The 26807-nt window shown below is 41.1% G+C and overlaps 1 protein-coding gene across 1 annotated transcript in view; it reads left to right on the top strand.

The window, feature by feature from the left end:
* The first annotated feature begins 4247 nt into the window (after window positions 1-4247).
* CCDC39 (coiled-coil domain containing 39) overlaps window positions 4248-26807 on the top strand; it is a 44204-nt gene continuing 21644 nt past the window's right edge. The window contains exons 1-13 of the mRNA XM_003766050.3: window positions 4248-4603; window positions 8885-9004; window positions 10379-10525; window positions 11531-11689; window positions 13915-14007; window positions 14773-14901; window positions 18187-18378; window positions 19974-20077; window positions 20353-20485; window positions 21284-21478; window positions 22692-22856; window positions 24508-24645; window positions 25040-25248. Coding sequence (XP_003766098.1) covers window positions 4514-4603; window positions 8885-9004; window positions 10379-10525; window positions 11531-11689; window positions 13915-14007; window positions 14773-14901; window positions 18187-18378; window positions 19974-20077; window positions 20353-20485; window positions 21284-21478; window positions 22692-22856; window positions 24508-24645; window positions 25040-25248 — 1874 coding nt within the window. The 5' untranslated portion in view covers window positions 4248-4513. The remainder of the gene's footprint in view (window positions 4604-8884; window positions 9005-10378; window positions 10526-11530; window positions 11690-13914; window positions 14008-14772; window positions 14902-18186; window positions 18379-19973; window positions 20078-20352; window positions 20486-21283; window positions 21479-22691; window positions 22857-24507; window positions 24646-25039; window positions 25249-26807) is intronic.

Below are 26807 nucleotides of genomic sequence, written 5' to 3'. Positions count from 1 at the left end.
CTTTACACCAATGTATTCTTTTTACCCTCCATTATCTTTAATCCCATTCAGACCCTTGGAAAAGAACGAATCTGCCCCCTAAAACCTCCACTTTTCTTTTTTTACTCCCTCAATACTTTTTGCAGAGATTAAGCTTCTGAAGGTTCACTGTTTTCTTTCCCCCTATTAGGGTATTAGTATTATATCATTATAAGTCCCTTCCAGTTGCTCAAATAAATTTGCTTTTCTGAGTGTCTCTTGATTATTGTATTTTCATTTCAAAATGTCTATTCAGTTCTGATCTTTTCATCAGAAACAGTTAAAAAGTATTCTGTTCCATTAAAGGTCCATTATTTCCTCTTAATATTCCCAGTTTTGCAAGGTATGTAAGTCTATCTCTTTTGTCTTTTGGAATATTGTATCTCTTCCCTTTATCATCATCCTAAAATAGATGCTCATTACTAGTCTTCTTGATTATTACAATACCTTCCCAATAAGTCTCACTTTTCTCTCCTTCTTCCAGTCTGCCTTTGTATGTTTGGACTCATCACTATTTTGATCAATGCAATTCAATAAACATTTATAAATCCAACTATTTGATACTAGGTACTCTGTTGGAGGACAGGGATACAAACACAGCAATAAAATAGATTTCACCCACAAGGTGATTCCTTGATCTCAGACCCTTATTAACTGTCTGACCTTGGACAGCTCACTTAAACATTTCTATGTCCCAGGTTTTTTAAATATGTAAAATGATGGAGTTTGCTTCTGTGCTCTCTCTGGTCCATTTTCACTGTAAATCCATAATCCTATGAGATTACATGGGAGGGAGCAGAACTCTGATGCCTCGTGATTAAATTTTAAACTCTATTTTGGCATTTATTCTCTACACGATATGATGCCATTTTATTTTTAATCTTTATCTCATAAACTACAGTAAACACAAACTGCTCATGGAATTATAGATTTAGAATTGAAAGAATTCTTAGAGGCAGTGGAGTCTAACCTTCTCATTTTACAGACTTTTGAGGAAACAGGCTGAGAGAGGTTGACTTAACTCAAATGTCCCAAACTAATACTTCTGTGAGAGAAGATGTGAACTCAGGTCTTTTGGTCTCTATTTTATCCACTGTGCCACTTGGCTGTTCCCTACATTCCACACTTTCCATTTTGCCTCTTTCATATATTTTGTTGATGTAATTTCCTTTTCCTGGAATACTCTCCCATTTATAATTTTTTTTTTTTAGAAATTCATATTTAGTTTTTTTTTTTTTTAACATCAACCTCATTTCCAAATCTACCCCTTCCTCCTCTTCTATACTTGGAACTATCTCTTGTAACAAAGATTTAAAGAGGAATTTTAAAAAATGTAGTTCAGCAAAATCAGCTAGCATATGAATCCTATTCATCTGACAGTATGCAATATTTCACACCCATAGTCCCCCGCTTTTTCAAAGAAAAAAAGAAGGTGCATTTTCTCAAGTTTTCTAAAGGGTCATACTTGGTTATTATAATCACATAGCATTCAAGATTTTGTTTTTGTTGTTCTTTTTTATTTATACTTTTGTAGTCATTCTTGTAATTAGTTTTTCTGCTTTTTCTTACTTCACTTAGCATTAGTTCAGCTCTTGCTTTGCTGAATTCTTCATAATTTTCATTTCTTCTTGTGTTATAAAATTCTATAAGTGATATGCCATAATTTGTTGAGCTCTTTCCCCAGTTGATGAGCATATACTTTTTTCCAGTTATTACCCCCAAAATGCTGCTTCAATATTTTGGTGCATATTTCTTTCTGTCTTTGACTTGCTTGAGATAAATGCCTAACGGTGAGATCTTTGCTGTGTCAGAGGGCATGGTCATTCTAGTTTAAAAAAAAATCCAAATTACTTTCCATAATGAATGCTTAGACAAATTATACTTCCACCAATAGTGTATTAAGCTTTCAACTTTACCCTCCCATATTAACTATATTTCCCAATTTTTTGCATGTGAGGCAAAACTTCAGAATGTTTTGTTTTGCATTTTTATTATTTTTAAACATTTGGAGCAATTACATTTTTAAAACTTTGCAAGATTTTTAAAAAGAATTGTTAATTCATATATAGAGCCACTAGATGGTGTAGTGGATAGAGTGCTAGGTCTGGAGTCAGGAAGACTCATCCCTCTGAGTTCAAAAGTAGTCTTAGACACTTACTAACTGTGACTCTGGGTAAGTCACTTAACTCTGTTTACCTCAGTTTCCTCATCTGTAAAATGAGCAGAAGGAAATAGCAAACCATTCCACCAGTATCTTTACCAAGAAAATCCCAAATGAGGTCCCAAAGAGTTGGATGTGAAAAATAAGAGAAAGTTAATATACACATAATATTTATCCTTTGGAGAAATTGGTCTTATGTATTGTGTTAATTCTCTATATATTTTACATAAAATCATCATCAAATATCATATTTGATGCAAGTTGGGATCAAAAGTTTCTGAATGTAAATGGCTCTCTTCATTTTGGAATTGATCTGAATTACCTCATTGTTGAAAAAAGCCATATCTATCAGAACGGATCATCACATAATCTTGTTGCTGTGTACAATGCACTCTTGGGTCTACTCACTTCAGTTAGCATCAGTTCATGCAAGTCTCTCCAGGCCTTTCTGAAATCATCTTGATTATTTCTTATAGAACAATACTATTCTGTCATATTCCATAACTTATTCAGCCATCCTCCAATTGATGGGCATGCACTCATTTTCCAATTCCTCCCTACTACAAAAAGAACTGCTACAAACATTTGGTTAGAGGTGGGTCCTTTCCCCTCTTTTGTGATCTCTTTGGGATACAAATCCAGAAATCAAACCGCTGGATTGAAAGATAGGAACAGTTTTATAGCCTTTTGGGCATAGTTCCAAATTGTTCTCCATTAATGACTTCTCAGTTCACAAATTCACCAACAATACATTAGTGTCCTAGTTTTCCTATATCCTCTTCAAAATAGATCATTATCTTTTCCTGACATCTTAGCCCATCTGATAGGCGTGAAGTGGTACTTCAGAATTGTTTTAATTTGCATTTCTCTATTGCATTAAATTGCAATAGATCACTATTGATCTAGAGCATCATTTTATATAACTAGAAATGCTTTTAATTTCTTTATCTGAAAATTATGTGTTCATATCCGGGGAATGACTTGTATTCTTATAAATTTGAGCCAATTCTCTATATATTTTAGTAATGCGGCCTTTATCAGAAACACTGGCTATAAAACAATTTTTTCCCAACTTTCCGCTTCTCTTCTAATCTTGCTTGATTGGTTTGTTTGTGCAAAACCCTTTTACTTTAATGTAACCCAAAGGGTCCATTTTGCACTTCATTATGTTCTCTCGTTCTTCTTTGGCTATCAATTCCTCCCTTCTCCGCAGATCTGAGAGGCAAACTACTGCTTGATCTCCTAACTTTTATGTCTAAATCGAGAATCCATTTTTACCTTTTCTTAGTATAATGTGAAATGTATTTTCCATTATTCCGAATTATTTTTTGTCAAATAGCGAGTTCTTGCCCCAGAAGCTGGAATCTCGGGGCTTATCAAACAGGAAGTTACTACGATGCTCATTGGTCACTGTATCTTGTGTGCCCCCTCTGTTCCACCGATCCCCGTTCCGTTTCTTAGCCAGGACCAGCGCTATGTAATACAGTTTTAGCGCTGGCCAGGCTAGGCCCCAAGGGGCTTAATGGGTGTGTGCAACAAGCGTACAGAGCGGGCACTCGGTGACTGCAGAGGGGTTGCTGCGAGAGGCCCTGGGCCCAGTCTCGGAGGAGGCTGGGGGAGGGGACAGCCTGGGCAAAGGCGTGGAGATGGGAGACGGCGGCGTTCCATGCTGGAGCAGGAGCGCGGGGGCCGGCACGGCGGGACCCCGGAGGGTGGGGAGGGGACGAAGAGCCGTCAGCGCCAAGCGGAAGGGGGTTTAATCTGCGCTCCTCCAGACACGTGGCCGGCCCAAGGAGGGGGGGACCAGGAGAGCGCCGAGGCCTTCGGACCGGCTGGGAGAGGCGGTCAACAGCCTCCGAGGAGGGAAGGAAGACAGAGATAAGCGGGCCTCTCGGGCCCGTGTCACTACGTGCAGCAGCCCCGGCCTAGGGTTATAGACGCACGCAGTTTCTAAACATAAGTTCAGGCCGCCTTAATACGGTCAGCCATTGGTGAACCACGCCGCACGTGCTTCCATGATGCACCAATCAGGGCGCTGGCTCCGCCCCTTCCTTCCCGGCCCTGCGGTGTTTTGAATCCTTTGGGATTCACAAGGGGCAGGATGTCTCTGCGTCCTTGTGTACAGGGAACGGGTCGGCCAATCAGGCTCCAGGCTTCCGAGTCCTCGGCCTGAGGGGCCGACCCCAGCTTGCCGGAAGTCCCTCCTTTCTCCCGAGGTACTTCCTGTTTGGTAACCAAGGGCGCCGAGAGGTTGCTAGGGTTGCTGAGCAGCCGGCGGAGCTGGGACTTGGGGGAGTTGAATATCCTTGTTTGGGGTCTCCCGCCGCCGCCAGCATGAGCAACGACTTCCTGGCGGATTTGCCCTGGGAGGATGGCTTCGCCATCCCCGTGGCCGATGAGTCTAACAAGGAGCTGGAGAATAAGGTGAGCCCATGGACTCGAGTTAGGCTTCGTCCGTCCGAGGGCCGAGCGGAAGGCCTGGGCTCCTAGGGTGGGAGGAGGAGGAGGAGGAGGAAGGGGGTGTGGAAGGCCTGGGTCTGAAATCCAGAGTCGGGGGGTCCGGAACCGGCCGAAGGGCCGAGGGAGGCCCAAGGGCGCAGGCGCCCCGGGGGGCCGAGGCTGGGGCCCCGGGGCCAGGGATCAGCATCTTGGGGCCCGAGACCGAGGAGGCGGGGCGGGGGAGGGAGAAGCCCGGATGGCCCTCTCCGCCCGCCTCCTTGCGGCCTTTTAAACGTCGAACCAGCCACCTCCTAGCAGTATTCAGATCCGACGGGGTGAGGGGGGAGGACGGGGCCGCTAGTTTCCTTTTTGTCCGCCTCCGTGTTTGTTACACAGCTCTAGAGGAGTTTCCCATCATCCCTAGCAACGGCGCGTGCGCCCGCGGGGGACGTGGGCCGGAGCCGGGGGGACGTGGGCCGGACCCCGGGGGACGTGGGCCGGACCCCGGGGGGACGTGGGCCGGACGCCGGGGGGACGTGGGCCGGAGAGAGAGCTCTGTAACAGGAAAGTTTGGGTCCTTGTCCCCCGCGCGTGCCCTGCGACGCTGGGAGATGCTCAGTCCCAAGCTGCGCTTGTCCCCACCAAACCCCACGCGTCTGTGATTCCCCGCTGCAAAACTCTGGCGTTGTTCCCGAAACCGGATCAAAATGTAACCGAGAAATGTTTGACAAGATGAATAAACTTCTAATTAATTAGTAAAATGCTTACGCGCTAACGGGTCACGCGGTGGTTTTCTAAGGCGATGCGCCCCCCAGGGAACCTATTCCCATGTCAGTTTGTCGCCGCTGTGTGTGGTTCCCGTGTAAGTATAGAGAAAGAGAGAAAAGGTAATTCCGTCGGAGAAGGCGGCGGGGCGATTAAATTTGGGAGATCCGTTTTAGGACTAGGAACAGCAGAGGGCAGAACCGGGAGCGAGGCTAATTTAGGCTTGATGTTAGGGAGCTGGGGAAGCCTCCTCATGCTTAGATTTATAACAAATCAATAAAATAAACGTGATGGGAATAAACTAGAAAGTTCTATTTTTTTTAGTTAAAAAAAAGTCATTTCCAGAAAACTGATGATAAGGAAGTGATGGGGAAAGTGACTGTCTAGTTTTACTTGAACATGTTTGTTTAATGTGAACAGATCCGTCTGAAGTAGCCACAAATGATTCTTATCTCAGACTCCATAAACGCTTCCTGGGCCACGGGAACATTCACTGAATATAAAGGCTGTAATGTACTTGATCTCCTTCCCAAGTGAGGATCACTTCCTGTTTAATGATGCCCTTTTCTCTGCTTGTCCCATCCTAGTGTGAGCTGGAGAATCCCTGGCTTCCTTCCACAACATCTTTTTTTTTTTTTTTTTTTTTAACCACTTTGTTCTGTCCCTGCCCAATTGTCTTGCATTTAGGTACTTCTTTTGCACCTGTTTTCTCTGTACTTACATACACAATCTTCAGGATTGATTTCATTTCTGATTTTGTGTTCCCTGAGAAAGATATGAGTTAGTGACAATAGAAGGGATCAGACTGAAAAAGGGTCTAGAAACTGGAGGAAGGGGAAAAGTTGGAAGAACTCTAGGGATGCAGTTTTTCTTTTTTCTTTTTTTAAAATCTAATAGCCTTTTATTTACAGGTTATATGCATGGGTAACCTTACAGCATTAACAATTGCCAAACCTCTTGTTCCAATTTTTCACCTCTTACCCCCCACCCCCCCCTAGATGGCAGGATGACCAGTAGATGTTAAATATATTAAAATATAAATTAGATACACAATAAGTATACATGACCAAACTGTTATTTTGCTGTAGAAAAAGAATCAGACTCTGAAATATTGTACAATTAGCTTGTGAAGGAAATCAAAAATGCAGGTGGGCATAAATATAGGGATTGGGAGTTCAATGTAATGGTTTTTAGTCATCTCCCAGAGTTCTTTCTCTGGGCGTAGCTGGTTCAGTTCATTACTGCTCCATTGGAAATGAGTATTGTTGTTGAAGTATATAATGATCTCCTGGTCCTGCTCATTTCACTCAGCATCAGTTCATGTAAGTCTCTCCAGGCCTTTCTGAAATCATTTCTTACAGAACAATAATATTCCATAATATTCATATACCACAATTTATTCAGCCATTCTCCAACTGATGGGCATCCACTCAGTTTCCAGGTTCTGGCCACTACAAAGAGGGCTGCCACAAACATTCGTGCACATACAGGTCCCTTTCCCTTCTTTATGATCTCTTTGGGATATAAGCCCAGTAGAAACACTGCTGGATCAAAGGGTATGCACAGTTTGATAACTTTTTGAGCATAGTTCCAAACTACTCTCCAGAATGGTTGGATTCGTTCACAACTCCATCAACAATGCAAGGGATGCAGTTTTTAAACTGATGTTTTTATACAACCTTCATTTCCAAGTTCATTTGTATCTTTTGCCTTCCCCAGTCAGCTATCCTTTTTGATAGAGATATGTGAAGACCGCATTTTAAAATCAGCAGAAGTCAGGAATTCAGGTTAGGGGAAAATCGTCAGTCTTTATTCTCAGTGAAGAAAGATTGGAGGTGGAAGAGAATGGGCGATAGCAATGTGTGCAGCTGAGTCAAGAAGCTACCTAGACCAGCAACCACACGACCAGCAGCTAGAAGTATGGAACCCAGGCCAATCTCTCCCAGCCTCTCTTCGTGCTTCTCTGCCTTCACCCGCCAAAATCATCATTTCCTATCGGGACTTGCACGGAGAGTGGGCGGGGCCATTCTTTATCCAATCATGTATATTAATAGAGTATAGTCCAATTGCTATTTAGCCTCACATGCTTGGGACCTCAGTACATCAACTCAAGCCTCAGCCCATTACAGAGATATGTGTGTGTATGTATTGTGTGTGTGAGAGAGACAGAGACAGAGGCAGAGAGAGACAGAAGAGAGAGATTGAGACCAAGAGAGACAGGACAGAGAGACAGAGAGAAAGGAGAGACACATATAGAATGGAAAGACAGAGAGAAAGAGAAGAGAGACAGGGAGGTAGGGAAGGAAGGAGGGAGACAGACAGACAGAGAGAGAGAGACAGAGAGAGAAAGAAAGAGAGAGAAAAAGAGACAGAGAGAGAGAGAGAGAAAGAGAGAGACAGAGAGAGACAGAGAGAGACAGAGAGAAAGAGAGAGACAGAGAGAGACAGAGAGAGACAGAGACAAAAAGACAGAGACAGACACAAATTTAGAGGGAGAGAAGATACAGAAAGAGACACAGAGACAGGAGAGAAAGAGACAGACACAGAGAGGAGAGAGAAGAGACAAAGAAAGAGAAAGACACAGCATAAAGAGACAGAGGTGAGAGGCAGGGAGAAGGAAGTAGGGAGATGGGGGGAAGAGACAGAGGCAGAGACAAGAGAGAGACAGAGACGGAGACAGAGAGCAGTTTAGTAAAACTTTTATCAGGATTCATAGCACATGCTCTACACTCATAGCTCCTAAGCAAGGAATTGAGGCAGGTGCATTTTCTCATCTCTTGGAGCTAAGCTTGATCATCACAGTATCATCATATGATAAGAGGAAGTATAATTTTTAGTGCCCCCCAGAATTGAGTGGGAACTTGGGGAAGTGTCAAACCATTTTCTGAGGACATTTTTTTTTTTTTATGGTTAAAGAAAAGTCAAATGATGCAAACTTCCTTTCTCAAATACTTTCCTCCACCCTTGTTTCTAGTGACTTAGAATAGATTCAGAAACAAATTGTCAGCGTACTGTAAATGCTTGGTTGTCCTCTTCTGCTTGCTGCATCCCAGGTATAATCTTGTCTTTGAACTGGAGGCAAGGAAAGGGAAACTTGAAGTAACATCCTGTTATAGGAACTTACTGAATTTCTTCTGTGGCTGAAAGTGACTTTAGATTTACCTTCCTTACTGAAAATCCTCATGTAGTTTCATTTGGGAATGATTTTTTTTTTTTTTTTTTTTTAGTTTTTGAGAGTGAGTTTTTCACTGAGAAAAATACCTGTTAGCAAAGGATACTCTGAGCCTACATACATGTAATTGGTTTCTATCCTATCTGCTACCTTGGTTTTTCCCCACTTGTTGTAAAATCACATAGTTCTGCCTCAAAATACTAATAATAACAAAAAGAATGAGTTCTAGAAGTCCAAATGTAGAAAAAACTTTTGGGTCCTCCTGAGATCTGAGTCCTTGTGGTTCTAAAGTAAGTGGGATTCTTTCTGATCATGGCCTTTGCTTACAGCTGATGAAGATGTACAATGAGAGAACATCTCTGCAAGATCAGCTTTGTGACTATGAGGAGAGAATTAATGCCATGAAGGCGCATTTAAAAAATGTCAATCAGGAGTTTTCGTTCACTCAGGTAAGTGAGCTCCCATTGCTGGACCCTGCCTGGCCCTGGCTGCTGTCCAGCCCCCTCAGTGGTTATCTTGGGTTTGGTGAGGTTCTTATTTTTACAAAATCTTTCTGGATCTCCCCCAGGATCTTTTTTTCTCTGGCAGACCAACTGCCTGCCAGACCCTGGGTCCCTGGGGCAGTGATTTGAGCTAGGTTAGCAGAGGTGAGTTTTGAACTTAGGATCTTGGCCCCCAAGGCCAGGGTGCTTTCCACTGTTCTGTGCTCCTGAAGGAGAACAAGTGTCCACTGATGCCCCCAGTTCCTCCCACTTCACTCACCTCCCTCTTCCTCTTTGCTGGTGATTGCAGCATTCTTCATATTGGATCAGCCAAGAGGGAAGGAGGCAGTATGACGTGGCACGTGGCAGCCATGGGTTTGGTTCTGTAACGTCCTGCCTCAGACGCTTCCTGGCCCTGAGAACCTGGGAGAGTCATTCAGCTCTTTATCCTTGGTTTTTTACCTGACCTTCACAGTCCCTCCCCTGCTGGAGGAGCTCAGGTCCTCGGCATGGGTCTGGGGTCTACAGAGTATCTGTGGTGGAGGGAGTATCTCTAGGAAAGTCCCCGGGTGCACCTGGTTGTGACAAAAGGTAAGAAAACAGGTTTAAGCCAGAATCACCAAGAAACATGAGCGCCATTATCGAACCAGGGTCATGAAAACTGGGGCCAGTGTCTGAGTGGTCTGAGCCATTGCCACAGATCACTGGCATTTAAAGGGGGTTGGGGAGAGCAGGCTGACCCAGGAGTGGGGCCATTGGAGACTGGCTGACTCAGAGGTCAAGAAGATGCCGCCTTGGACCTTGTGGTCTTTACCAGATGAGTCTGTCTGGTCAGAACCCCTTTAAATTTGCTTTTGTGGAAGAACTTTACAGAATTGGGTTAGGGGAAGTACAGAGCAGGGAAATTTTATTTTAAATCAGTCATTTATAACTGATTTTCTAGTTAATTTTTTTAGTTTGCTCTTGACCAGAGTTTTTGGTCTAGAACTGTGATTTTGTTAATGTTGGAAACGCCTGTTGAAGGAACTTCTGAGTCCCAATACTGAACGCAGCTTAGAGGCTTAGGCAATTGTAGGGAACATGGAGAAGGGTGTGTGACTTTGGATTCCAGTCTGGTCCCCTCTCTACCACAACATGTTGCTTCTTGACTAACGCAACAGCAGAAAATTCTGGCCATCTATATTTCCTTGTGATTTTGCTTCAGAGGTAGAAGACTACACGGCTGATTGGGTAGTGCTCAAATGATCCCTAATGACAAAGTCTGAGCTGGAACAGAATTGAGAGGGATAAGGAGTTGGTCAGCAATACTTAGGTATTATCACAAATCATTTTATTCCACAGTCTCTTCTCAGAGCCAGAAAAAATGAGATTGAAACAGAAAAACACTTAAAGGCTGTTGCTATGAGAGAAATAGGACGAGTAGGTGCTGAGTTAAACCGAATGGAAAAAGAAATGACTTCATTGAGAGAAAAGAAAGCTGAAAGGGAAGTATGTGGTCTAATCTTATTTAACATTTTATTCTGTTGATAATTTTCTGTTAAGACCTTTATCCCAATCTTTGCAAACAAAATGAACCAATACTCATTTTCCCAATGGAAGAAGAAGAGCTGTTAGTTTTTTTGGCTTTTTTTTTTTTTTTTTTTTGTGAACAGCAAAGACATGACAAAACTGTTCTCTGAAACTAAGCATAGAAGATTATACCCTGCAGGGAAGCAGGAACCTTGTGTTCTCTCTCTCTCTCTCTCTCCCTCTCTCCACTCTCTCCTCTCTTTTCTTTCTCCCTTTCTTCCTCCCCTTTTTCCTATTGAAATTTAAAATAAATCTTTTTTAAAAAATAGGTTTTTATTGATATTTCTATTTCTTCTTCTCCTCTCTCAGAAAGCCATCTTACTTAACAAGTAGTATTTTTAGAGAAGAAAAAGAATCAGTACCTCTGATCAATATATTGAAAAAGTTCTAAAGTATATACATATAGGAACATCCCACCTTTACAAAGGGCAGGGAATTGGGGGTATCTTCTCGTAGCTCTTCAGTCAAGTCCCATTTGATCTTTATGATTTTGTTACATTTACTTTTGATTTGTTGGTGTGGGGTTCTTTCCATTTACATTATTGCAGTCATGTATATTATTCTTGGTTCTGCTTACTTCACTCTGTATAACCTTTCCAGATTTATCTGTATTCATCATGTACATATCATCAGTTCTTATAGAACAGAAGTAGTCCATTATATTCAGGAACTACAATTTGTTTAGCCGTTCCCCAGTTGATGGGCAACTACTTTGTTTTTAATTCTTAGTTATCAAAAAAAGTGATACTATAACTATTTTGGAGTTTTTTTCTTATTGATAGCTTTCTGTGCGTATATCTTAATAACAGAGATATTTAAATACATGTGCATATATATATTACCAAATAGAGATATTTTGAAAGCTTCTTAATTCAGCTTTTTTGGTGAAATTAACACATTTCATTTTAATTTGGGGGGAATTAGAATGACATATTCAGGACCTCTCAAAAACTGGAGTATTTAAGGAGTCAGATGAACTGGGATCAGCAAGCTCTGGAGGCTTGGTTAGAGGAATCAGCTCATAAAGACAGTGACGCATTTGCCCTCCAAAAGTACACACAACAGGATGACAACAAAATCAAGGTAAATTATCAAAAGTCATTTTTACATACCCTTAAATGTTTTGTAGTAGTAGTTAGAAAATGAGAATCTATTTAATCAATATTTAAATAAAGCTAATAAAAAATATTCAGGAAAACAGGAAATTTCATAGCTGGTACATTCACAGATGTTAACAGTGTTTGTTTACAGTTAGTTTAAACATAACATTGCTGTTTTGAAATCAGAACTGCCACCAGTTTTTCAGATAGTACTAATTATACTATTTTAAAATTTTGAGTGAAATAGTACTGTCCAAGTCAACTTAATTGTATAGCTGGGCTAATTGAAAAATAATAAAATTGCTCAAAGAAGCTGCTTTGATAATAATTTTTTAACAAATCTTCAAAATGGAAGTTATTATAACTGGAAATCAATAGTGAAACCAACCAAAAGACCTTCTGTGGATAACTCCTTTTCTTATACTATCGTGACTAGACTTGTTTTCCAAGGTCCAGCCTAGGTATAGAGCAACTCATCACCAGCAGGTTGGCTGAATGGCCTCAGTCCTGTGTCTTGGCCTCTCGCCTCGGTAGCGATGGAAGTGGAAGGAAAGACCAAGAGCACTAGGACTACAGAGAATGGTTTGTAGCTTGTTGTGAAGGAGTCGGTGGCACTGGTTTTATGACTTAAAGAAAGGCAACAAGAAACATAATTTTGTGAAATGGTTGTCTTGAATTGAAGCGATTACAGAAAATAGTCATAGTGTGGCCATCATGAACGCGGGTGCAAGTTCCGGGCCATCGAAGCTCCCTGGGCCGTTTAACACCTGGATCAGCAATGTGGACACAGGCCTCGATGGCCTTTTTTGTCAGATTTGCTGCTAACGTAGCTCTAGGAAGGACAGCCTACGCACTGAGGGCTGAGGGGAAGTTCAGAGCCTGGGGTCAGATCTAACAGGTGATGTCCTGCACTTGGGGTTCACAAGCACAAGGTAAGGGAGGAGTGGCTGGTCCAACAGAAATGGGGCTTCGGTCACCCCAAGTTTGTCACAAGCCAGCAGGTTGGGGAGCAGCCCCCAGAGCTAACACAGACTTGGGCGACGTTGGGAGGGGAGACGACCAATGGGTTGCTCCCGGCCGCGGCCCGGCAATGTCTGAAGTACTGGCTCCTTCTTTGTTGTCATTGGGGGATGGCTGATAAGCCAGAGCATCTCGGGAGGTGACTGGGAGGGATGGGGATGACAGCCGACTTCAGGGTGCTGAAACTCCGCTACATGGAAGGGGCCCCACAAGGCAGCTACTGGCGGTATCTTGACATTGCCAAGGCAAAAGAGTCTTCACAACCAGAATTCTGAGAATGGCGTGGGCTGCCGAGACACAGGGGACTCCCTCCTTTGGAGGAGAAGCCTTCTGTTTGACGTTTCAGAGCTTGTTGTTTCTTGTTCAGTCATGTATACTCTTCCTGACCCCATTGGGATTTTCTTTGCAAAGATGCTGGAGTGTTCACTATTTCCTTCTCCAGCCCATTTCACAGACAAGGAAGCTGAGGCAGACAGGGTGAAGGGACTGGTCCAGGGTCACGCAGCTAGTAAATGTCTGAAACTAAATCTGAACTCAGGAAGATGAAGTTTCTTGGCTCCAAGCCTGGTGTTCTATTCACTCTGCCACCTTGCTACCCTCAAAATAGGGATTTTTTTTTTTGAGTATAAATTACACTGGATGGTTGCTGAGGTCCCTTTTATCCAGAGATTCTGGGATTCTGAGAGTGATTCGTGCAGAATCTGAGGAGGTAGAGAAATTCTATGATGAATTGGCTAAGACCATCCAAATTAAGACAACATCTATATTCTGAAACTTGGGGACTTCAATGCAAAGTTGGACATAGGGAAAGATAGTGAGAACTATGGAGGAAAACCTAGTTCATGAATAAGAAGGCCTCTTATTTCAAAGAAAACTCTCACCTATAGATCACAAATGCTTTTTCTTGAGAAAAGAATGAACAAAAATGATGTGACAGAACTAAAATATATTTTAACAGAGAAAAAATGAATTCTCATTGGTATAGAAATTTTTTCCTTGGGCCACATTCTATGTACAGAGAGACTGATCATTAGTTTTGTCATTTAGAGAAAATATATTTAGGGTGAGAATATCCATCTATCTTTAGTTTTTGTTATTCTCAATAAATGTACTAGATGATACTTTATGTGACCGAGGATCTGAGTTTTTAGGCAGTGAATGATTGATTGTTCCCATTTGTGTATGCAGACCCTAATCCTACAAATCGAGAGGCTGACATTAGAGTGCAACGAGAAACGAAAGGCACTCGACAGTGAACTTACTGAGACCATGTCTGCCCAGGTTGGTACAGCTGGAGGGGCCACCAGCACCTCTTGTTGGTGCTCCCAATAGAACAGGGGTCCTCAGACTTTTGAAATAGGGGGTCAGTTCACTGTCCCTCAGACTGTTGGACTGTAGTAAAAACAAAAACTTTGTTTTGCGGGCCTTTAAATAAAGAAACTTCATAGCCCTGGGTGAGGGGAATAATTATCCTCAGCTGCCGCATCTGGCCCGCGGGCCGTAGTTTGAGGACCCCTGTACTAGAATGTATGCCTCATAAGAGCTTCCTGCCTCCAAGGTGGTTGGGAGCATCAACTGGGATACTCTTGGTAAAATGCTCTTCCTTCTCTTCCTCTTCTTTTTTTCCTCTTCTTCTTTCTCTTCCCTCTCTTCATCTTCCTTTTCCTCTTTTCTTTTTTCTTTTTCTCTTCCTTTTCTTCTTCCTCCTTTTTGCCTTTCCTTCTCCCTCTCTTCCTTCTCTTCCTCTTCTCTTCCTTTTCCTTTTTCTCCTCTTTTTCCTCCATTTCCTCCTCCTCCTCCTCCTCCTCCTCCTCTTCCTTCTCTCCCAGTTCCTCCTCCTTTTCTTATTCCTATTCCCCCCCTCCTCTTCTTCTCCTTGAGAGCAGAACCCATTTTTGCCTTTCTCTACCCTGACTCCTTAGCCCAATTTCTGGCCCAGTTATTAATTCAAAAATGCTTGTTGAGTTGACTTTTTATTGACTTGAGTATACTGTTTGTAACAAGATTTAAAACTTAGAAATGTGCTTTTGTTCTAATATTTTGCAGATTGAGCTAGATAAAGCAGCACAAGATTTTCAAAGGGTTCACAGGGAAAGACAAGAGCTCATCAGACAGTGGGAAAATACAATAGAGCAGATGCAAAAAAGAGATAAAGACATCGACCATTGTGCTTTGGTAAATCTCTTGCTTAGTCCTTAACTTTTATTGATCTCTTGTGTTTGACTCATTTACTTCAAACTATAAAAAATTATTTTAAGAAGTTACCTTTTAGATAGATTCAATCATTTTGGTCAGTTTAGTTCAGTTCATTGAATAAATAAAATCTGGCCTTTGTGCCAAATACCATGCAAGTTTCTGGCATATAAAAGCAAAAACAAAATTGGTCTTACCCTCAAGGGGCTTATATTTACTGGAAGGATCCAAAATGAAAACGGGTCCCTTCAGATCTTGGCTGTTAAAAAGATGGATGTATCAGTGAAAGCGTTAACAAGTTAAAAAGAAACTAAAGAGAAGAAGTGATGGCTGTGGAGCTGCAGGTCGCCTCAAGTAATTTATTATGGCAGTTCTCCCAGAAGCCACTACAAATAACTTTGATTATATGCTAATTAGATTACAAAGAGACCCTTAAAATGATCAGATGATTAAGAGAAAGACAAACTGAACTGTTAGGCAACAGCTGTTGCCTAACAGTGGGGGAGGGGGACCCCAGCACCTGCAACATGGGAGGCTTCACATACAGTGTGGCAGCTGATCAGAGACCAGGAATCCCAGGAGGCATCAGGCACAACCAGGGCAAAGGCTTGGAGGGAGGAGAGGAAGCCTTGGTTTATGAGGGACAAAGAGTAGGCCGGTATGGCTGGACAGTAACACATGGACGGGTCACTAGGGAAGAGGTCTGGAATGGTAGGAAAAGACTTTAAACTACCAAGAGAGAGTCTAGATGGGATTCTGGAGGCGAGTGGGAGCTCCTGAAATGTGTTGACCATGGCAGTAACACGGCTGGACCTTTGCTTTTGGGGAAATCTCTTTATTGGCTGGAGGATAGAGAGGGGAGAATTTAAGGGACAGTAGTCTGGGTGAGAGCCCTGAGGTGGGGGGTGTCTGAGTGAAGAAAAATGGTGGAGATGGAAGAGGATGTTGGACTGACTGGACACATCGAGTGGTCAAAGGTGGAGAAGATGACAGATGTCCAGCTTAGGTGAAGGGTGACACCCTCAGTAGCAATAGGGGATTTCAGAAAAGGCCTAGCTTTGGGGGAAAATAAACAACAAATTACTTCGGATCTGTGGAGTTCAAAGTGTGTGATGCATCCAGTTAGAGATCTGAAAGTTGGGGAGAGGAGACTCATTCCTGAAATGTAACTCTAGAGGGCTATACCTGATAAAAAGGAATGGGATGCAAAAAAGGGGAAATAGAGTTTTGTATATTAAGAAAATATATATGTGGGAAGAAATCCAGGATCAAAAAAGGTGTTTGAGACAGCATGGTAGAGAGCCTTGGGGTAAAGATCAATGGAAGCAGGAAGAGAAGTGACAGAAACATCAGACCTCCCAGGAGTAGATGGACGGGCTGTCAGAAACAGGGGCCTAGCCCCCGCACAGTTTCCCGGACCTCTGCGGTCACCTTCCCAGTGCAAAGCAGAAAAGCTGATGAATGGTGGTGTTAGGGTCCAGAGGCAAAGGAGCCGCTTCACTTTAGAATTTGTGGTAAGAGGCAGGAGAAAGACAAGACTAGCCAGACATCTCCCTCAGATGCTGGGAAATGATGAACTGAAAAGCGGTTCTTAGTGAGAGCTTCAGCCGGACTCTTGGTGACCTCATTTGGGCTTTCCTTGGCAGACACACTGGACTGGTTAGCCATCGCCTTCTCTGGCTCATTTTACAGTCAGGGAAACTGAGGCAGGCAGGGTGAAGGGACTGGCTTAGGGTCACCCAGTGAGTGAGTGTCCAAAGACCAGTTTGGCTTCGGGACTTCCTGGCTCCGGCCCAGCATTGTGTCCACTGAGCCACATGGTCCCTCGTGTGCGCTTACTGTGAGGGGTCCCTAAAGGCCTAGAAAAAGAACTGACTTGTAGAAAGGAAGTGTCCCGGGAGGGCCAGGAAGCTCCTGAGGATGGGCTGCTGAAGGCCTAAAGTGAATTAATTCCTATTCAGAGAAATGGACCAACAGGCCCACGTTAGAGAAACACCAGCTCAGCCACAGGCACTTCCCAGCCATGTGTCCTCTGAAAGTCACTTCACCTGTTTGCCTCAGTTTCCTCACCTGTAAAATGGGAATAAGAACAGCCTCAACCTTGGAGGGCTGTGGGAGGATCCAGTGAGATACAGTTAGCCCAGTGCCCAGCAGATAAGAGGGGTGGATTCTTTGGCCCTCCATCCCCTTCTGCCCAGAAGAGCATGGATCGCCACAGATTGAGGGAGGAAATTGAGGGGCTCAGCCCTTCTGCTGCTTGTTTTCTCTGCTGACGAACCTGGAACCATACCAGGATCGGCAGGGTTACTGTGATCTTTGATAGATGGACAACAGGGTAAGAAAGGGCCCATGTCGTCCAGTTTGTCCAGAGTGAACTTTGTGAAGTATAGTTTAGCATTGCTTTCTAGCAGATACATTCCAGATTGTATTATGAAAGCGAAGGAAAGGAAGCCAGGATCACCTAGAGGCAGCTCTGTGATCCTGTCATACCTAGTTTCTATTGTGACCCAGTTATTAGCTTGGTTAGGGAAATGATATGTGTTATGTTATATATAATAAATATACATAATTACAAACATATATATTACATGTACATATATTATAGTTCATCTAGATGTTAACAAAACATTTGATTAAAAAGTTGGGTACTCAAGTGTGAACCTCGATTTAAGAAGAACCTGCCCTTGCAGAGAAGACTGATATTCAATCCTGAGATCCCACCATTCTGGTGTTAATAAAAATATAAGGCAGACTGGACAGAGTAAGAGACCGACCTTGGAGCCCTATAGTGGAAACTCTGACCAGATGACTTGGAGCTGTCCAAGGTTCTCCTTTCTGCCCATGCACCCTGCTTCCTACCCATTAACTGTTATATCAGTCTGGTATCTGCTTTGGAATGGAGAGACTGCAGGGTCCTTGCACATTCTGAGGAGTCTCTGCTTCTGCAAAGTATAAAACAAGGTGGGAAAGGAGCCTCAGGGACAATAAAAGAGGGGGAGAACCCTCCTAGCTTTGGAAATCGGGGAAGGCTTCAGGGAGGTGTAATGGGAGCTTACATTGGAAGGCGGATAAAAAGTCTTGAGAGTCAGTGTGGGGAAGGAAATGTATTCTGGGTTTGGGCAAGCGTACAGATAAGGGTGCATTATCATCTTGACTGAATTTCTACAATAGACTGAACTCATAAGCAAACTAATGAAAATGAATTTGCTTTTTCAATATTAGTTTTTGTATGCTTTACTAAAAATGATGCATTTTTTATTATGCCAGTTATTAGCAAAGGCAAAACAGGAGTTAAGATCGAAAGAAAGCATGGTTAAAGAAAAGATCAAGTTCTTGGAGAATGAGACAGAAAACAATGCAGAGTATGAGAAGAAAATCACGCTTGCTGATCGAAAAGCTTTGAAACTTCGATTGGACTTTCAAAATTGCGAAAAAAATCGATTGCAGCTGCAGGAAGAGGTATTCCATGATGGTGTGTGTGAACTGAGGGTACAAGGTTTGGTTTGTAAGACAGTGAGCTAGATCCTAATTAAAGGAGGGCTTCCTATCTATCAGATCTTTTTTCTTTAACTGAAATCAAAGCATCATTATGTCATAGATCCTAAAGCCTAGCTAGCACCTTTATCCCAGTGCAAGGCCAGTGGATGTACAAGCAAAGTGGCTCGGGTCTCAAGAGACTAAATTAGACTTCACAGTTTGGGAGTTTCATTAATAGTCCTACCTGTTGACAAGTAATTTTTACGCAGTGTTCTCAGAGACCATCTAAAATCTATAGTTTCCAATTTTGGATAAATTTTCCACATTTTTAGTGAGGGTATAAAAAAAGAACAAAAGACAGCATTGAAAAAGCTAAAGTCAGGAAAAAAAGATTTTATAATCTGCTAACTTTTTCCCAAATACAGTTTTGTGTTTGCCTTGTATCTTATGACATATTCTAAATATGGATAATAACATTATTGAAAAAAAATAATCAGAACTATTTAACAGTAGTAGTTCAAAAACTCATAAATTCTTCTCTGATACCTGTACATATGTATAGAAGTATAAATTTAAAATTATGATATAGTTGTAGGTTAATACATACATTTTCCAGTAATTTTGCATTATTTTGTATTTAATGTGTCTTGATATATTCTTCACATTTGTCATTTTTAACAAAATTAAATGACTGGGGCAGCTAGATGGCATAGAGTACCAGCCTTCAAGTCGAGGACCTGAGTTCAAATGTGACCTGAAACACTTAAATACTTCCTAGATGTGTGACCCTGGGCATGTCACTTAACCCCATGTGCCTCAGCAAAAAAAAAAATAATAATAATAATTTGAAAAAGAAATTAAATTACTCCATTACATTGCTGTGCTATCATTTGTTCAGCTATTACTTTTAGGGCATTAAAATTCTTGCCATTTTTTCAATTCCAAGTAACATAGTTATAAACATTTTTATAATTATTCCTTTTTAATTATTTCCTTGGGGACATCTATTCACAGTAATGAATTTATAAGAGTAAAAGGTATATGTTTTTGATTCATGTCTTGCTGGATTTATACCAGCTTGCAAGGTCACTATCAATATATAAGTACATTTTCTCATAGTTCAACCACTGCATTTGTTATCTTGAAATTTTGATAGGCATGAGCTATTTTTTGTTTATTAGTAAAATTAAGCATTTTTTTCAAGTAGTTTTTACAAAGTTGTGTTTTTCATGATTTGTTCATATATAAAATAAACTTTTCAGAGAGGGAAATATTGGTGTATGTGTGTTGTATGAGTGATCACAATGATAGTAGACTTTTCTTCAATACAGTTATACACACATGAATTTTCTATTGATAAAATAATGAACACTCCACTTTATGTGTGTTGCATGAGAGTGATAAAGACTGTTTAATATGTCAATTATGATAGGAAATATATGATAGGAAATACTTCTGGGAGGCCTGAGGATAAACCTTAATGCTGGTGGGCTGTGGAACGCCTCAGAAATGGCAGGAAACTTTTCCATGTCAACTCTGCAGTGAAAGTTTTCTTTCCTTTACTACCTAAACCTTAGCTGGACACTCTCAAAGCCACGGTGACTAGAACGTCGGGTGACCTGGAAGCCATTCGGAGAGAAATGATAAGTATGAAGAAAAGAATTCAGGAAAAAAGTGAAAAGTAAGGAAAACCTTTTCGAAAAACTAGATTTTTATGGTGATATCTAGAAAATGGTATGGATTTGGGGCAACTTCTAAATGACAGATGCCAAATCATTTAAAAACTTTATAAACTTCCTCCCCCCCACTCTGTTTTCAGTCAATAGAGAAATCGGAACACTCTCAGAATCCACTCCAAAGAGTTGGAGGAAGTTCCCTCGGGCTCCCTGGGCCCCACTTTTCTGGACAAGCTGCTTCTCGGTTTTCTGCTTATACTTTTCTGAATGATGTGTTTAGGTTAAATGAAACTCGAGAACAGAATGATGCACTCAACAGAAAGCTAAAAGATGTCATGGAGAAGACTATGAGTGTGGAAGAGAAAGCTGCCGGAATGGAGGAGATGCTAAAAGATGAGGAAAAAACTGTTAAGGTAATACAGTTCATGGACTTCAGGGACTAAATCCTGGTGGTTTTAGTGTACTACAAGCTGAAGAAGAATCATGAATGGGGTAGAGTAACCAAGAAGACTTTTTTATGCTGATTTTTTCATCTTCACTTTTCTTTATCTTTAAAAACTTTCTAGAGGCTGTCTAGGAAGGGGGAGGAAGGGGATACTGGGAGAAACTAAGGTGATATGAAAAAATGGATCAAAATTTATTTTTAAAAAGATGCTAGGTAAGAAAACTATGTAACAGGATTTCTTAGGAATATGGAAAGGAAATTTTTCTTTATCTTGCAGTACACTAGAGCCACCAGATCTTTTTCACACAAACTGCTTTCTAGCCACACTTCCTCTTCCTAATTCCTGAGAAGTAATTTTTTAACTCAAGACTTTTACATTTTACTGTTGAATTTCATTGCATCAAACTTAGCCCAACACTCTGAATTTGTCAAGCTCTTTTTGACTCCTGACTCAGTCTTCCAGTGTTTGCCATCCTTCCCCTGGTGATATCAGGAAATCTGATAAACATGCCTCATTTTTTAAAATTACAAAATGAGAAAACTGGACTCCGAATCCCATGATTTCTTTGCATTTGAGATGTTGAATTTGTCTCAAGGAGGATGTTTTAAACCATCATCCTCCTAGGGATCGATAAAGAATTGATCACGTGTCAGGGGGTCGGACTGAGTCCCAGTGAGCCATTTAATGTGTCCTGAAGTTGCCCACCTTTTGAGACTCTGAAAGGATGTCATTACTAAGTGAAGTAATTTGATTTTTATTCCCCAGGATGTGGAAAATCATTTGAGTAAAATAAAGGATATGCTTTTCAAGAATGTTGAGAAGCTGAAAGCCGCAACGCATGAGGAGAAGTCTATTCTATCCGAAATTGAGGGCACCCGCTCCTCCATCAAAAACCTCAATCACCGCTTATACAAACTTGATCTAGAAACCCTGAAGCAGCAAGAGATCATGTATAATCAGGTGTGTGCATGGCCATCAGTGCTTGGGACATTAGCCCAACCATGGGCTTGGAGGGAGGACACAGGCCAGGCCGCCTTTGCAGGGAGATGCTGGAGGCAGAAGAAGGCTGCTCCCTTGGGACAGGCCCATTTTGGCCCATTTTGGGGGGGGGGTGGGGACATCGCCCTTGTCCATCAAAGAGCAGGATCCCTATTTTGGAGGCCACAAGGCAGAACTTGGTCCTGGTTCTTTCCACCTCCGAGTCTGACTGTCCATTTTGTCATGATGTAGTGACAGAGCTGGGAATCTTTTCCATATTGCATTTGTTCACAGTGGGCCCCATTCCCCCTTTGTCTGCCCTTGGACAGTCACGGGCAGTGGTCTGCTCTCGGTGAGCTCGAAGCCCAGCCTGGGACTGGAGAGGGGCAGGAAATAATGGCCTCCCCAAGAGTCAGGCTTCTGGGGGCTCTTCTCGGGTGACCATTTAGGGGTTCATCATGCATATTTGTATGTCAGAACAATTCACATCTCCCCTGGGTGTCCAAAGGTTCCCAAATTAATTAATTTAGGCCTGGAACACTTTGGGGCTTGGGCTAGAATGATGGAACTCGTGTGTGCTCATATTGTAGGGAGGGTTAGTGTTGGGGATGTGGAAGACTTCTAGGATCCCAGCTGGAGCGGGGAGGAGGAGGGCATGGGGACTGTGAGGAGGATCAGGATATGGGGGGGGGGCTCAGAAACAGAGATTGGCAGGGGGGAAGACACTCCCTGTAAAGGGGAGTCTGGAGTCCGTGCATCTGACACAGGGTGTTGAATGAGGGGTATTTAAAATAGTATGTCAGACCCTCTGTGAGAGGGGCAAGCTGCTAGAGAGAGAGAGAGAAAGAGAGAGAGAGAGTGTGAAAGTGTGAGTGTGTGTGTATGTACAAGGGTGTGTGTGTGCAAGGGTGTATGTGCGAAGCTGTCTGGGGAGAAGATGATGTGTATGGGGTCAGGGATGATGGATTTAATGTCCAAGGGCTCCCAGGAAAATTGTCACTGGAGGCAACTCACTAATACCTGCCCAGGAGAAAGATAATGGAACCAGTTATTGCGCCGTCACCCCAGCTAGAGAGTTGTTATTTAATTACCTCCCTCAAGCCAAAAACCCAGAACACTTACAGCTTTTTAAAGCTTTATATAACTAGTTAAAATTGTTTGCTAATTTGCTTCTTTTTTGTACTCTTTGAAACAGGATTTTTATATTCAGCAAATAGAGAGACGAATGTCACGGCTCCAGGGAGAACTTAATGTGGAGGAAAAAGCGATCCTTGAAACAAGACTTGTTGATGTTAAGAACACTTTTGAAGAGAAAAAATGTGCATCGGAACTATTAGAAGGCCAGATCAAGAAACTTGAAGTAATTTGCTCAAATTTCCTTTTATGTTTAGAAAAGCTTGTCATGAATTGTAGTTAATTACTCATTTATTTTTAAGTGGTGTATTTTTAGTTGACTTATTTATGAAATGTAATATTAGCTATGATTATCAAACTTTGTTCCAACTTATGATTCTCTTCCTGTGGTGCTGGAGGAAGGTGTTGAACATAAGTTTCTAATCACAAACACATATATGTTACAGATTATATATAGGTGTATGCATATAATAAAATAGCTTAAAAGTTATTAGAATTAAAAGGTGTATTAAGTCCTACCTTATATATTGGGATTTTGGGGGAACACCTTATATAAACAAAATATTTTGTGTTGTGTAAAAGTTTGTTTTACAAAGTTTTACAAAAATTCACTATGTTGTTCCCCTCAAGTTATACTGTGGACAAGTAAACTACTGGGCTCAGGGATGGTTTGGGATGAAATAGAATTCATGAAGGAGGCTGGGAGACTCCCCAGACTCCCCAGCCTTTTTCAAGAGGAGGGAGTTTTTTTTTTTAATTGAATCAATTTAATGGTTTAAATTAAGAAATGAATCTAGATATTCAGAAATGACAACAAAGAATGTTTGAACTGGAACCCAACTAGAATGTCCATGTTCTCTGAGTTGAATGATATTTCATTTAGCTCCAGAGTTGTTTGGCAAATTTATACATAAGAGTTTCGATCTGTTAAGGATTCTCAAGGGGTTCCCCTGAACTTTCCAGAAACAGTGGACCTAGAGCATGTGGGACATCCTGAAAGTCTCAAAAATGAAGCTCGTCTACCTCGCTCCCTCTACTTGAGCTGACGTAGTATGTTGTTTGCATCCTGAGTTTGACCCCTGTGTATCCTTGGGAGTCAAGACAGGTGTCATAAAGAGTCTGCACTAGGCTTGTGCAGCTGGCATTCATGTAGGTTAGCAGACCCTCCTGTATCCATAGTCTGGCAGTTCCCAAGGGAAAGCACCTTGCTCCTTCCTTTCAGGAGGCCTCTTGTCCTTTTCCCACCTTTACTACACCTTTTCCCCTCCTATGCCTCAGCCTTTCCTGCTGTCTCCTCCTTTTGTTCTGCTGTTAGAAGAATTTAAACTATTTTTTAATGGATTATGAATTCTTTGGGTTCCACTTGCATCTTCATTTCTCTTATAATAGACCTGATTTTCATATAAGTTTCATGAAGTTGTGATTGCCTGTTGTCGGGTCAAAGACTTTTAAAGATCTAACTGATGGATCACTAGGGAAGGGAAAACTGAAACACAAGGTTTTGCAATATTGAAAAATTATCCATGAATATGTTTTGAAAATAACAAGCCTTACTAAAAAAGAATAAAGATCTAATTGATCTCAGCCATCATTTAGTCCAGCTCTCTCAGTTTACTTTTAAGAAAAACAAGATTGAGATAAACCAAGAAACCTCCCTATCATCAGTGAGCTAGGAGGATAATCATTTGTTAACTTGGAGGAGAAAGATAGCTGTCATCTTTCTCTTTAGAAAAGTAAAGGGAAAAAACATGTTTTCAATACTTATGGCTGATAGATAAACTTGGAAAAATGCTATTAGAAATGTGTAGTATATATAAAATAATTTTTTTTGGCAAAACATAAAAGTCATTGAAATCTCCTTTTTTTCTTCCTATTAGAATGATCTCTTCTTTCTCAAGAAGGCAATGTATAAAACTGGAGAAGAAAAAGATACTCTTTTGAACAAAATAAGTGAACTCAATCTTTTCACTGAGCGATCAGAAAAAGAATTGCAGAAAGCCAAAGACCTGAAGCAGGTAATGACCCAAGGGCTACATTAAAACACATAAAGTTTGTGTCTGCTTAACATGTAGCTTTCAAAGGTGTCTTGCTTGTCTGTGTTTCTTCTGAATTTTTTCTCTTCTCTGCATTTTATTGCCTTTTTTTTTTATTTTACTAATCATTCTTGTAAGTAGAAGTTCCTGTAAACACTAATAGATGAGCAAAACAGTACTCAGTATAGTACTTTTCACAGTGTTCTTTTAGGGACACTTTTCCTATATTATGTTTTAGGAAAACCTAAAATTTTTATTAATTGTATGTAGTATTAACATTTCTTCAAGAATATCATTATTGCTGAGCAAGACAGGAAAAAAAACTGTCTTTGAGGGCTTGTATTTTCAATGGCTAATAATCTGGGTCTTTTGGTAGCAATTATTGATCGACTACAACCTTCAGAAGCTGGAAATGAAAAGACTCCGAGAACTGCTTTACTCTAAAGCAGGTGAAGTCCTTTCCCTGGAGAAACGAAAGCAGCAGTTATACACTGCGATGGAAGAGCGGACTGAGGAAATCAAGGTTCACAAGGCGATGCTGTTATCCCAGATCAGATACGTTGACCAAGAACGGCAAGGCATCAGGTACCAGTTGTGTTCCTGCCTGTAGATATCAGGGCGAACAGATGATGACTCCCGGTGGAAATTTCTGTGGGTTGCTTCCAAAGTGCTGAAGCATCCCTAGTATTAGAATTTCAAAGAGGTTTTTTGGAAGATCTAGACTGACCATTCAGTGCCAGAGTAAAGTCTGTTGAGCATTTTTAAGGTAAGGCTTTGGGGCTCAAGATGCTCAAGACTGAGAGGACGGAGTAGAGGCAGGGGCTCCCTTCCTCTTCCCAACTGATGTTTCAGGTAGTCCCTCCAATCAGTCAGCACATAGTCAATAATCACTGTATGTCAGGCACTGTGCCTAAGGTCTGGAAAAATGAAGAAAAAAGAAATGATCCTTTCAAGGGACATATACTGTAAAAAAAGATAAGTTCATTTATATCCCCCACTTTTTACATCATTATAGTTTTTTTTTCCCCATTGCCTTCTTCCCTTTCCCATTTGATGTAACAGAGAGTCATTCTATATAACAAATACTTATATAGAATTTATTTTTATGAAATTTAATTTATTATGTGGAGTTTAATTAATTTACATTTAACATGTAATTTAGATTGAAAAAAGATCAATATAACCAATACATTAAAAAATGTGTTGTACAGTCTATATTGGATTGTTTGTTGTCTATGGGAGGAGGTAGAGAGCATAAGATTTTGCAAAGGTAAATGTTGAAAATTATTTTCACACGTATTTGGAAAAATAAAAAGATATTAAAAGAAAAAAAAGAAAAAGAAAAAGATGTGCTATGAGCAGTACTTATGAACTTCCTACCCCCATTTCCCCAAGGAGTGGAGTGAGGTGTCATCTTGTTTCTCTTCATTGGGGTTTTGCTTGATTTTGCCACATTCACTTTTCATTTTTGTGTATGTAGTAGTTCTCTCCATTTCTGTTTTTATAGTCTTTTTTTGTGTGTTTGGTGTTTTCTTGGCTCTCTTTAATTCACTACATTAATTCATATAGGTATTTCCAAATTTCTCTGTATTCATCACATTTATTTCTTCTTTATTCAATGTTTTATTTATTTCATTAAATATTTCCCAATTGCAGGTTAACATTTTTCAACATTATCTTTAAACATTTAAAAATTTTAAGTTTGAAATTCTCTTCTTCCCTCTTACCCCTTCCCACCATGATTAATCATTTCTTATAGTGTGATAATATTCCATTACATTCATGAATACAGTTTGTTTTGCCATAGTCCAGTCAATGGGCATTCCCATTCTGTGCTATCAGAATAGGTGCTACTATCAATATATTGCTGTAAATGGGAAGTTTATTCTTATCTATGGCTTTCTTGGGGGTATGAGCACAGTAATGGATTCTCTGTATCAAAAGATATTCACATTTTATTGGAATATAACTGTGCTGTAAGAAATGATGAAGGTGATAAATACAGATTAATCTAGAAATAACAATATGAACTGATGCAGCGAGGTCATCAAAACTGAGAAAATAACATACATAATGTCCATGTGGAAATGGAGATTTGTTTGCAAGAGGAACAGACAGCATGTGCACAAAAAAGTGTATGCAAA

This window comes from Sarcophilus harrisii, chromosome 3 (genome assembly GCF_902635505.1).
Source record: "Sarcophilus harrisii chromosome 3, mSarHar1.11, whole genome shotgun sequence".
Taxonomy (NCBI): Eukaryota; Metazoa; Chordata; class Mammalia; order Dasyuromorphia; family Dasyuridae; genus Sarcophilus; species Sarcophilus harrisii.
Note: the sequence above shows the minus strand (reverse complement) of the source record. Positions and strands in the feature narration are given on the sequence as shown.